Source organism: Petromyzon marinus, chromosome 84, assembly GCF_048934315.1.
Source record: "Petromyzon marinus isolate PM22_M1 ecotype Great Lakes invasive population chromosome 84, UKy_Petmar_22M1.pri1.0, whole genome shotgun sequence".
NCBI lineage: Eukaryota > Metazoa > Chordata > Hyperoartia > Petromyzontiformes > Petromyzontidae > Petromyzon > Petromyzon marinus.
The window spans coordinates 4,654,848-4,670,196 of NC_133749.1; the positions used below are offsets into that span (position 1 = coordinate 4,654,848).

The window sequence follows — 15,349 nt, forward strand, 5'->3', positions numbered from 1 at the left end:
TGTACGTGTGTAATGTGTGTGTACGTGTGTGTGTGTACATGTACGTGTGTACGTGTGTAATGTGTGTGTACGTGTGTGTGTACGTGTGTGTACGTGTGTAATGTGTGTGTAATGTGTGTGTACGTGTGTGTGTACGTGTGTGTACGTGTGTAATGTGTGTGTACGTGTGTGTGTACGTGTGTGTACGTGTGTAATGTGTGTGTACGTGTGTGTGTACGTGTGTGTACGTGTGTAATGTGTGTGTAATGTGTGTGTGTGTACATGTACGTGTGTAATGTGTGTGTACGTGTGTGTGTGTACATGTACGTGTGTAATGTGTGTGTACGTGTGTGTGTACGTGTGTAATGTGTGTGTACGTGTGTGTGTGTACGTGTGTAATGTGTGTGTACGTGTGTGTGTACGTGTGTAATGTGTGTGTACGTGTGTGTGTACGTGTGTAATGTGTGTGTACGTGTACATGTGTGTGTACGTGTGTGTGTACGTGTGTAATGTGTGTGTACGTGTGTGTACGTGTGTGTGTGTGTACATGTACGTGTGTAATGTGTGTGTACGTGTGTGTGTGTACATGTACGTGTGTGTACGTGTGTAATGTGTGTGTACGTGTGTATGTGTGTGTGTGTACGTGTGTGTGTGTACGTGTGTAATGTGTGTGTACGTGTGTGTGTGTACGTGTGTAATGTGTGTGTACGTGTGTGTGTGTACGTGTGTAATGTGTGTGTACGTGTGTGTACGTGTGTAATGTGTGTGTACGTGTGTAATTTGTGTGTACGTGTGTGTACGTGTGTAATGTGTGTGTACGTGTGTAATGTGTGTGTACGTGTGTGTGTGTACGTGTGTACGTGTGTAATGTGTGTGTACGTGTGTGTGTACGTGTGTAATGTGTGTGTACGTGTGTGTGTACGTGTGTGTGTACGTGTGTGTACGTGTGTAATGTGTGTGTACGTGTGTAATGTGTGTGTACGTGTGTGTGTACGTGTGTAATGTGTGTGTACGTGTGTGTGTGTACGTGTGTAATGTGTGTGTACGTGTGTGTGTACGTGTGTGTGTACGTGTGTAATGTGTGTGTACGTGTGTGTGTGTACGTGTGTGTGTGTACGTGTGTAATGTGTGTGTACGTGTGTGTACGTGTGTAATGTGTGTGTACGTGTGTGTGTACATGTGTAATGTGTGTGTACGTGTGTGTGTACGTGTGTATGTGTGTGTGTGTACGTGTGTAATGTGTGTGTACGTGTGTGTACGTGTGTGTGTGTACGTGTGTAATGTGTGTGTACGTGTGTGTGTACGTGTGTGTACGTGTGTAATGTGTGTGTAATGTGTGTGTACGTGTGTGTGTACGTGTGTAATGTGTGTGTACGTGTGTGTACGTGTGTAATGTGTGTGTAATGTGTGTGTACGTGTGTGTGTACGTGTGTAATGTGTGTGTACGTGTGTGTGTACGTGTGTGTGTACGTGTGTAATGTGTGTGTACGTGTGTGTGTACATGTACGTGTGTAATGTGTGTGTACGTGTGTAATGTGTGTGTACGTGTGTGTACGTGTGTAATGTGTGTGTACGTGTGTAATGTGTGTAATGTGTGTACGTGTGTGTACGTGTGTAATGTGTGTGTACGTGTGTAATGTGTGTGTACGTGTGTAATGTGTGTGTACGTGTGTGTGTAATGTGTGTACATGTACGTGTGTGTGTGTGTACGTGTGTAATGTGTGTGTACGTGTGTGTCGCAGCTTACAAGGACCTACAGTCTCGTGATGAGACAAGGCAGAGTGCCTGGCACAAGCCAGGATGGGAGGAGTGCGTTTATTATACAGGTACACACACATATATACATACATATATACACATATATACATATACACACTTATATATACACTAACATATACATATATATACATATACACTTATATATATACACTAACATATACACATATATATACATATATACATACACTAACATATACATATATACATACATATATACATACACTTATACATACACTAACATATACATATATACATATATACACTCACACACACATATATATACATACACTAACATATACATACATATATACATATACACTTATATATACACTAACATATACATACATATACACTTATATACATACACTAACATATACATACATATATACACATATATACACTAACATATACATATATACACATATATACACTCACACACACACACATATATACATATACACACATATATATACACTAACACATACATATATACACTTATATATACACTAACATATACATATATACATATATACACTCACACACACATGTATACATATACACACTTATATATATATACACTAACACATACATATATACACTTATATATACACTAACATATACATATATACATATATACACTCACACACACATGTATACATATATACACACTTATATATACACTAACATATACATATATACATATACACACTTATATATACACTAACATATACATATATATACATATACACATATATACATACACTAACATATACATATATACATATATACACTAACACATACATGTATACATATACACACTTATATATACATATATACATACATACACACTTATATATATACACTAACATATACATATATATACATATATACACTCACACACACATGTATACATATACACACTTATATATATACACTAACACATACATATATATACATATACACATATATACATACACTAACATATACATACATATATACATATACACTTATATACATACACTAACATATACATACATATATACATATACACTTATATACATACACTAACATATACATACATATATACATATATATACACTAACATATACATACATATATACATATATACACTCACACACACATATATACATATACACTTATATATACACTAACATATACATATATATATATACATATACACATACACTAACATATATATACATATACACATATATACATACACTAACACATACATACATATATACATACACACACTCACACACACATATATACATACATACACACACTCACACATACATATATACATACACTTACATACACACATATATACATACACACACTCACACATACATACATATATACACACACTCACACATACATATATACATACACACACTCACACATACATACATATATACACACATATATACATATATACACTTATATACACACTAACATATACATATATATACATATACACATATATACATACACTAACATATACATACATATATACATATACACATACACTTACATACACACATATATACATACATACACACACTCACACACACATATATACATACATACACACACTCACACATACATACATATATACATACATATATACACACATATACACTTATATATACACTCACACACACATATATACATACACACACTCACACATACATATATACATACATATATACACACTCACACACACATATATACATACATATATACACACACTCACACATACATACACATATACATACATATATACACACTTATATATACACACATATACACACATATACATATATACATACACTCACATAGATAGATATATACACACTTATATATACACTCACACTAACATATACACACATATACATATATACACACATATACATATATACACACATATACATATATACACTCACACACACATATATACATACACACTCTCATACATACATATATACATACATATATACACACATACACACATACATACATATATACATACATATATACACACATATACACACATATATACATATACACTTATATATACATACACTAACATATACATACATATATACATACACTTACATACACACATATATACATACATACACACACTCACACATACATATATACATACATATATACACACTCACACATACATACATATATACACACATATATATATATACATATATACACTCACACACATATATACATACACACACTCACACATACATATATACATACATACACACACTCACACATACATACATATATACATACATACACACACTCACACATACATACATATATACACACATATATATACATATATACACTCACACACACACATATATACATACACACACTCACACATACATATATACATACATACACACACTCACACATACATACATATATACATACATACACACACTCACACATACATACATATATACATACATATATACACACATATACACACATATATACATACACACACTCACACATACATATATACATACACACACTCACACATACATACATATATACATACATACACACTCACACATACATACATATATACATACATACACACTCACATAGATATATATATATACACTTATATATACACTCACACTAACATATACACACATACATACATACACACACATACATATATACACACGTATATATACATATATACACTCACACACATATATACATACATACACATACATATATACATACATATATACACACTTATATATACACACATATACACACATATACATTTATACATACACTCACATAGATAGATATATACACATATATATACATATATACACTCACACACACATACACACATATATACATACACACACTCACACATACATTCATATATACATACATATATACACGTATATATACACACATATATACATACACTCACATATATACACACATATACATACATAATACACTCACACATATATACATATATACATACATATATACGCACTTATATATACACACACATATACACACATATATACATACACTTACATACACACTCATATATATACACATATATACATATATACACACATATACATATATACACACATATACATATATACACACATATACATATATACACTCACACACATACACACATACACACACTCATACATACATATATACATAATACACACACTCACACATACATACATATATACATACATACACACACTCACACATACATATATACATACATATATACACACACATATACACACATATATACATACACACACTCACACATACATATATACATACACACACTCACACATACATACATATATACATACATACACACTCACACATACATACATATATACATACATACACACTCACATAGATATATATATACACTTATATATACACTCACACTAACATATACACACATACATACATACACACACATACATATATACACACGTATATATACATATATACACTCACACACACATATATACATACATACACATACATATATACATACATATATACACACTTATATATACACACATATACACACATATACATATATACATACACTCACATAGATAGATATATACACATATATATACATATATACACTCACACACACATACACACATATATACATACACACACTCACACATACATTCATATATACATACATATATACACGTATATATACACACATATATACATACACTCACATATATACACACATATACATACATAATACACTCACACATATATACATATATACATACATATATACGCACTTATATATACACACACATATACACACATATATACATACACTTACATACACACTCATATATATACACATATATACATATATACACACATATACATATATACACACATATACATATATACACACATATACATATATACACTCAACAACAACAACAACAACCGCCATTCGCCACTAAGTGGCGGTGACGTCACCACGACGCTTGTGCCAGGCTATGTGCACCCTGAGGCCACGTGAAGTATCGAACGCCCGCTGGCAGGAGGTCACGGGGCAGACCCAGGTGCCACGGGTCGACTGACTGAGATGACTGGCTGATGCACCACCTGTGCCCCCTACTGTGCCAACCTGCTGTGCTTTAGCCACCCGGCGCTCCGCTCGCTGTTGTGAGCGTCGCTCCTCCGCCCTCCGTTGTTGTTGGAGGGCGACTGCCTCCAACTGCCCAGTAGCATCCTTCACGAGCCTCCTCCACAGAGGCCGATCTTGACACCGCTGGTACCAGTCATCGGCAAGTCCACTCAGCTCCACGTCCTCCTGTACCACATCACTCCATCTCTTCTCTAGCCCGTGCCGCGCCCGCTTAGCCCCCTCAATCCGGCCAAACAAAAGCTGTTTCGGCATGCGGTGGCTGGGCATGCGGGCTACATGACCCAGCCATCGCAGCCTTGCCTGCCGGAGGAGCTCACCGATGGGACCCTGCCCAGATCTTTCCAGGATTTGTGAGCTCCTCACACAATCCAGTCTGGTTAAACCGAGGATGGATCGGAGGCAGGCCAGCCTAAATGTTTCTAACCGGCGAAGATGTTCCATTAGGGGGGTCCACGTTTCGCAAGCGTAGAGAAGGGAGGGAATGACCGTGGCCGAGAAGACCTGAAGCTTAGTGCGGAGCGACAGACCAGGTAGCTTCCACACAGCGTTACGCAACCGATGAAAAGATATTGCCGCTCGACTGATTCGGAGTGAGACCTCTGCTGTTAAACTGGAGCCAGTCATAAGCACACTGCCCAGGTATGGGAAACTCTCCACTCTCTCCACAACTGCCCCATCACCGATTGGGAGTTGTGGGGGTGGAGTGTCCGATGGTACAAAATACCCAGGCAGGTGCTTAGTTTTGGTGGGGCTGATGGTAAGGCCCCACCTCTTAGTGGCACGCTCCAGTCTCAGCAGCAGCGTCTCCAACTCCTCCTCTGACTGAGCAGCTATTACCAAGTCATCAGCATACATAACGTGGTTGAGCAATAGGGAGCCATCCCTTGACCGCACCCGGGCATCGATTAGCCTCCCATTATATCTGTACCATATGGAGATTCCCCCGGTACAGCTATTGAAGGCTTCACGAACTACGTGGTCAAAATAGATGTTAAATAATGTGGGAGCCAGAGGACATCCCTGTCGCACCCCAAGGTGTACAGGGAATGGCTCTGACTCCCGGCCACGTAGTTTTACCCGGGCCCGCTCACCATCATGAAGGTCCTTAATGATCGTGAGCAGAGGGTCAGGTACTCCAAAAGCACGAAGAACGACCCAGAGCCCAGGCCTACTGATGGTATCATAGGCCTTGACCAGGTCAATAAAGCAGAGATGTAGGTCTTGTTGGAATTCCCTACACCTCTGCTGTAGCAGACGGACAGAAAATATGGCATCTGTGCAGGACCGCCCTTTCCTGAAACCGCATTGGGGCTCCGCAAGCCTCTCCTCAGCGTGCCTGGCAAGGCGATGCTGAATAATCCTTGCCAGGACCTTTCCCGGCACACTGAGGAGTGAGATGCCCCTGTAGTTGTTACAGTCTGTGCGGTCCCCCTTCTTAAAAAGGGGGACCACCAGGGCATCCTTCCAATCCTGCGGAACCCGTCCAGTGGTCCAGACTGTTGTTATGATGTCATATAGGGCAGTCTGTGCACAAACGCCACCCTCCCTCAGCATTTCGCTTGGGAGATCATCTCTGCCCGCTGCCTTTCCTGGTCTCAGACTCCGGATCGCCTTCAATACTTCCTCAGCAGATGGCACCTCAGCCAGCCACTCACAGGGGGTGACTTCATCCAATATTTGAGGCACCGCAGCCTCAGCAGGGTCATCCTCACTTTGTGCCACGATGTTTTCCTGGCTGTGGGATTTTCCCTCCCCCAGGATCTCACAGAAATGCTCAGCAAATCTGCGAACCTGTTCCTGGGGGTCGGAAATTGGATCACCGTTTTTTCCCCTAATGATGGTAATAGGTGTGGCGCTGCAGGTTACTTTTTTGATGGAGTTAAATAGAGATTTGTGATCACGGGCCACTGAGGCAGACTCCATCTCCTCAGCAACCCGCGACCACCACCCATCCTTGCAGCGCCTCACGGCTCTCCGAACCTCCGAGCGAAGGCTGCGGTAAGCCTCCTCATTCTCTGACGTGGGATTCTGTAGCCGATGACAGTGGGCCTGTCGCTTTTTCTCAACCATCGTGAACAACTCCTCTGTCATCCAGGGTGTCTGGGGAGGTCTGGACCGCGTACCCAAAGCAGCCATTGCAGCTGCATGAGTCACAGTCCTAAACCTCGCCCATTTACCCTCGACATCAGGAGGAGTCGGGGACGATGCCAATCCCAGCCGCAAGCGATGATGAAATTCTCGCTTGCAACTTTCATCAGATAACTGAGACCAGGCCACTTTAGGTTGGAATGGGGTCCTGGGTGTACACCCACCACCGGAGTGGAAGAATGGCAGGCGCATCTTACAGATGACTAGTCGATGGTCAGAGGGCAGATCAGCTCCACGGTAGGTCCTGGTGTCAAGGACATGGGCTCGCATTCGCTGGTCCGTCACTACGTAGTCCAGCAGATGCTCTTGCTTGGACCCGGCATGCATCCATGATGTTGTGTGGATGCGCCGATGCCGGAACAGCGTGTTGGTAATTACAAGCCCATGGGCTGCACAAAAATCTAGCAGCCTCCTACCATTGTTATTGAGCTGATCTGGCCCATGCCCTCCAATCACTCCAGACCAGGTGCCAGTATCATGACCAACTCGGGCATTGAAGTCACCCAACATGATGACTCTATCCCGAGGGGCCACTTTAGCCAGCACCTGTGACAGGAGGTCATAGAAGGCATCTGACTCATCGGCTTTGCCTGCATCCCTCCACGGATGTTCATCTTCGGTGGGGGCATAAGTAACCACGACCACCATTCCTCGCCTCCGGTTGATGGGAAGGCGAGCCCAAAGTAGCCTGGGGCTTACAGCTTCCCACACCTCACCGCCACGCTCCCACGCCCCCTTCATTCTTTTGTTCAAAAGAAGACCCACACCCTGTTGTTTGGCAGTCTGCTGCCCCGAGTAGAGGACTGTCCACCCCTCATGGTGGCAAGAGCATACACACATACACACACACATACACACACATGCACACACACATACACACACATACACACATACACACACCTACACACATACACACACATACATACACACACATACACACACACATACACACACACATACACGTGCGCTGCACTACGAACCCGGCGACCTGAGTTCGATTCCCGCTCACGGCCAACTCCGCCAGTGACGATTCTCTGAACCGGTCCTGGGCCTCCCCTAGGTCGACTCAGCCTCAAATGAGCAGTAGCTGGTGTAGTGGTGGTGTAGTGGTGGTGTAGTAGTGGTGGTGGTGTACTGGTGTAGTGGTGGTGGTGTAGTAGTGGTGGTGTAGCGGTGGTGTAGTAGCGGTGGTGTAGTGGTGGTGTAGTAGTAGTGGTGTAGTAGTAGTAGTGGTGGTGTAGTAGTGGTGGTGTAGTAGTGGTGGTGTAGTGGTGGTGTAGTAGTGGTGGTGTAGTAGTGGTGGTGTAGTGGTGGTGTAGTAGTGGTGTAGTAGTGTAGTGGTGTAGTGGTGGTGTAGTAGTGGTGGTGGTGGTGTAGTAGTAGTGGTGTAGTAGTGGTGGTGTAGTAGTAGTGGTGTAGTGGTGGTGGTGTAGTGGTGGTGGTGTAGTAGTAGTGGTGTAGTAGTGGTGGTGTGGTGGTGGTGGTGTAGTAGTGGTGGTGTAGTAGTAGTGGTGTAGTAGTAGTGGTGGTTTAGTCGTGGTGGTGTAGTGGTGGTGGTGTAGTAGTGATGGTGTAGTGGTGGTGGTGGTGGTGTAGTAGTGGTGGTGTAGTAGTAGTGGTGTAGTAGTAGTGGTGGTGTAGTGGTGGTGGTGTAGTAGTGGTGGTGTAGTAGTAGTGGTGTAGTAGTGGTGGTGTAGTGGTGGTGTTGTATTAGTGGTGTAGTAGTGGTGGTGTAGTAGTGGAGTAGTAGTGTAGTGGTGTAGTATTGGTGGTGGTGGTGTAGTAGTGGTGGTGTAGTAGTAGTGGTGTAGTGGTGGTGGTGTAGTAGTGGTGTAGTAGTGGTGGTGTAGTAGTGGTGGTGTACTGGTGGTGTAGTGGTGGTGGTGTAGTAGTGGTGGTGTAGTAGTAGTGCTGGTGTAGTGGTGATGGTGGTGGTGTACTGGTGGTGTAGTGGTGGTGGTGTAGTAGTGGTGGTGTAGTAGTGGTGGTGTAGTAGTGGTGGTGTAGTAGTAGTGGTGTAGTAGTGGTGGTGGTGTAGTAGTTGTGGTGGTGTAGTGGTGGTGGTGTACTTGTGGTGTAGTAGTGCAGTGAACATCGCTAGCACTGGGGGAGAGACAAAGGCGGCCGGGCGTGGTGGTGCTGACCACCCACCCCCTCTGTGTGTGTAGCCACAGTGCCGGTAGCCTTCATAGACGCTGCTGCTACTAACACAGCACTTGCCCCTACAGCCTGTTACAGGCTACCTGGGGGAGCTTTGTCTCTGTGTGTCTAGGTGCTGTTACTAACACAGCACTTGCCCCTACAGCCTGCTACAGGCTACCTGGGGGAGCTTTGTCTGTGTGTTCACCTGTGTGTCTTCACCTGTGTGTGTATGTTCACCTGTGTGTGTGTGTACACTGTGTGTGCGTACACTGTGTGTGTCTTCACCTGTGTGTTCACCTGTGTGTGTGTGTACACTGTGTGTGTGTATTTTCACCTGTGTGTGTGTGTGTTCACCTGTGTGTGTGTGTGCAGTGCCTTTGATTCGCCACATGGAGTCTCGGATTATGATTCCTTTGAAGTTCTCTCCTCTGCAGTAGTTGCCAGGTCACCAGCTCCCTCACCAGCTCCCTCACCAGCTCCCTCACCAGCTCCCTCACCAGCTCCCTCACCAGCTCCCTCACCAGCTCCCTCACCAGCTCCCTCACCAGCTCCCTCACCAGCTCCCTCACCAGCTCCCTCACCAGCTCCCTCACCAGCTCCCTCACCAGCTCCCTCACCAGCTCCCTCACCAGCTCCCTCACCAGCTCCCTCACCAGCTCCCTCACCAGCTCCCTCACCAGCTCCCTCACCAGCTCCCTCACCAGCTCCCTCACTAGCTCCCTCACCAGCTCCCTCACCAGCTCCCTCACCAGCTCCCTCACTCACCCACCTACTTACCCACTCACTCACTCACTCACCCACCCACTCACTCATCCACTCACTCACCCACCCACTCACTCATCCACTCACTCACTCACCCACTCACTCACTCATCCACTCACTCACCCACCCACTCACTCATCCACTCACTCACTCACTCACCCACCCACTCACTCACCCACCCACTCACTCATCCACTTACTCACTCACTCACTCACCCACCCACCCACTCACTCACCCACCCACTCACTCACCCACCCACTCACTCACTCATCCACCCACTCACTCACCCACTCACTCACCCACCCACTCACTCATCCATTTACTCACTCACACACTCACTCACCCACCCACTCACTCATCCACCCACTCACTCATCCACTCACTCACTCACCCACCCACTCACTCACTCATCCACTTACTCACTCACCCACCCACTCACTCATCCACCCATTCACTCATCCACTCACTCACTCACTCACCCACCCACTCATCCACTCACTCACTCGCCCACTCACTCACACACTCACTCACCCACCCACTCACTCATCCACCCACTCACTCATCCACTCACTCACTCACCCACCCACTCACTCACTCATCCACTTACTCACCCACCCACTCACTCACTCACCCACCCACCCACTCACTCACTCACTCACCCACCCACTCACTCATCCACCCACTCACTCATCCACTCACCCAATCACTCACTCATCCACTTACTCACCCACTCACTCACTCACCCACTCACTCACCCACTCACTCACCCACCCACTCACTCACTCATCCACTTACTCACCCACCCACTCACTCACTCATCCACCCACTCACTCACCCACTCACTCACCCACCCACTCACTCATCCACTTACTCACCCACCCACCCACTCACTCATCCACCCACTCACTCACCCACTCACTCACCCACCCACTCACTCACTCACCCACCCACTCACTCACTCATCCACCCACTCACTCACCCACTCACCCACCCACTCACTCACTCATCCACTTACTCACTCACCCACCCACTCACTCACCCACCCACTCACTCACCCACCCACTCACTCACCCACCCACCCAATCACTCACTCATCCACTTACTCACCCACCCACCCAATCACTCACTCATCCACTTACTCACCCACCCACCCACTCACTCACTCATCCACCCACTCACTCACCCACCCACCCACCCACTCACCCACCCACTCACCCACCCACTCACTCATCCACTTACTCACTCACCCACTCACTCACTCACCCACTCACTCACCCACCCACTCACTCACTCACCCACCCACTCACTCACTCACACACTCACCCACTCACACACTCACTCACACACCCACTCACTCACTCACACACACACCCACTCACACACTCACTCACACACCCACTCACTCACTCACCCACTCACTCACTCACCCACCCACTCACCCACCCACTCACACACTCCAGACGTCACACTCCGCACGTGAACGTGTGACACTCTACATGTGAACACGTGACACTCCGCACGTTAACATGTGACACTGCACGTTAACACGTGACACTCTACACGTGAACACGTGACACTACACGTGAACACGTGACACTCTACACGTGAACATGTGACACTCCGCACATGAACACGTGACACTACACATGGACATGTGACACTGCACGTGAACATGTGACACTCCGCATGTTAACATGTGACACTCTACACGTGAACATGTGAAACTCCGCACATGAACACGTGACACTGCACGTGAACATGTGACACTCCGCACGTGGACACATGACACTCCGCATGTTAACATGTGACACTCTACACGTGAACATGTGACACTCCGCACGTGAACACGTGACACTACACGTGAACATGTGACACTCCGCACATGGACACGTGACACTCCGCACGTGAACATGTGACACTACACATGAACATGTGACACTACGCATGAACACGTGAACGTGTGACGCTCTACACGTGAACATGTGACACTACACATGAACATGTGACACTACACATGAACACGTGAACGTGTGACGCTCTACACGTGAACATGTGACACCACACATGAACATGTGACACTACACATGAACGCGTGAACGTGTGACACTCTACACGTGAACATGTGACACTCCGCACATGAACATGTGACACTCCCCCCCCCACCCCAACCCGTGCCACTCTGGCCCTGCTCTAGCACGGTTGTCTCAGTGGAAAAAACAACTCAACCCGTGCCACGCTGGCCCTGCTCTGGCACGGTTGTCTGGAAAAAACTCAACCCGTGCCACGCTGGCCCTGCTCTGGCACGGTTGTCCCAGTTGGAAAAAAACAACTCAACCCGTGCCACGCTGGTCCTGCTCTGGCACGGTTGTCTCAGTGGAAAAATAACTCAACCCGTGCCACGCTGGCCCTGCTCTGGCACGGTTGTCTGGAAAAAACTCAACCCGTGCCACGCTGGCCCTGCTCTGGCACGGTTGTCTCAGTTGTAAAAAACAACTCAACCCGTGCCACGCTGGCCCTGCTCTGGCACGGTTGTCTCAGTGGGAAAAAACTAAACCCGTGCCACGCTGGCCCTGCTATGGCACGGTTGTCTCAGTGGAAAAAAGAACTCAACCCGTGCCACGCTGGCCCTGCTCTGGCACGGTTGTGTCAGTGGGATAAAAACAACTCAACCCGTGCCACGCTGGCCCTGCTCTGGCACGGTTGTCCCAGTTGGAAAAAAACAACTCAACCCATGCCACGCTGGTCCTGCTCTGGCACGGTTGTCTCAGTGGAAAAATAACTCAACCCGTGCCACGCTGGCCCTGCTTTGGCACGGTTGTCTGGAAAAAACTCAACCCGTGCCACGCTGGCCCTGCTCTGGCACGGTTGTCTCAGTTGTAAAAAACAACTCAACCCGTGCCACGCTGGCCCTGCTCTGGCACGGTTGTCTCAGTGGGAAAAAACTAAACCCGTGCCACGCTGGCCCTGCTATGGCACGGTTGTCTCAGTGGAAAAAATAACTCAACCCGTGCCACGCTGGCCCTGCTCTAGCACGGTTGTGTCAGTGGGATAAAAACAACTCAACCCGTGCCACGCTGGCCCTGCTCTGGCACGGTTGTCTCAGTTGGAAAAAAACAACTCAACCCGTGCCACACTGGCCCTGCTATGGCACGGTTGTCTCAGTGGAAAAACTCAACCCGTGCCACGCTGGCCCTGCTCTGGCACGGTCGTGTCAGTGGGAAAAAAACAACTCAACCCGTGCCACGCTGGCCCTGCTCTGGCACGGTTGCCCCCAGTTGGAAAGAACAACTCAACCCGTGCCACGCTGGCCCTGCTATGGCAGGGTTGTCTCAGTGGTGAAAAAACAACTCAACCCGTGCCACGCTGGCCCTGCTTTGGCACGGTTGTCCCAGTGGAGAAAAAACACGAGCACAACTCGTGCCACGTTGGCCCTGCTCCAGCACGGTTGTCCCAGTGGAGAAAAAAGACGAGCACAACCCGTGCCACGCTGGCCCTGCTCCAGCACGGTTGTCCCAGTGGAGAAAGACAAGCACAACCCGTGCCACGCTGGCCCTGCTATGGCACGGTTTTAAATGTTCCATTTGGAACACACTGGGTGAGAAAACCGGTGACCGCCCCCCACACCACGATGGGGTTAGGGGGTAGAGTGGCTATGGGGTTAGGGGGTAGTGTGGCTATGGGGTTAGGGGGTAGTGTGGCTAGGGGGTTAGGGGGTAGTGTGGCTATGGGGTTAGGGGGTAGTGTGGCTAGGGGTTTAGGGGGTAGAGTGGCTATGGGGTTAGGGGGTAGAGTGGTTAGGGGGTAGAGTGGCTATGGGATTAGGGGGTAGAGTGGCTATGGGTTTAGGGGGTAGAGTGGCTATGGGGTTAGGGGGTAGAGTGGCTATGGGTTTAGGGGGTAGAGTGGCTAGGGGGTTAGGGGGTAGTGTGGCTGTGTGGTTAGGGGGTAGAGTGGCTATGGGTTTAGGGGGTAGAGTGGCTATGGGGTTAGGGGGTAGAGTGGCTATGGGTTTAGGGGGTAGAGTGGCTATGGGGTTAGGGGGTAGTGTGGCTATGGGTTTAGGGGGTAGAGTGGCTATGGGGTTTAGGGGGTAGAGTGGCTATGGGTTTAGGGGGTAGAGTGGCTATGGGATTAGGGGGTAGTGTGGCTATGGGTTTAGGGGGTAGAGTGGCTATGGGTTTAGGGAGTAGAGTGGCTATGGGGTTAGGGGGTAGAGTGGCTATGGGGTTTAGGGGGTAGAGTGGCTATGGGGTTAGGGGGTAGTGTGGCTATGGGTTTAGGGGGTAG

The 15,349-nt window shown here is 46.3% G+C and overlaps 1 protein-coding gene across 2 annotated transcripts in view; it reads left to right on the forward strand.

Annotated features, from left to right (window-relative positions):
• LOC142907876 (protein NipSnap homolog 1-like) overlaps positions 1 to 14,219 on the forward strand; it is a 74,816-nt gene extending 60,597 nt beyond the window's left edge. Inside the window, exons 9-10 of one of the 2 annotated variants that reach the window (XM_076057781.1) lie at positions 1,722 to 1,805; positions 10,673 to 10,871. In XM_076057781.1, the coding sequence (XP_075913896.1) occupies positions 1,722 to 1,805; positions 10,673 to 10,737 (149 nt within the window). In that variant the 3' untranslated portion in view covers positions 10,738 to 10,871. Of the gene's footprint in view, positions 1 to 1,721; positions 1,806 to 10,672 lie in introns of both variants that reach the window. The other variant, XM_076057780.1, reaches the window with a different exon arrangement.
• The last annotated feature ends 1,130 nt before the right edge of the window (positions 14,220 to 15,349 follow it).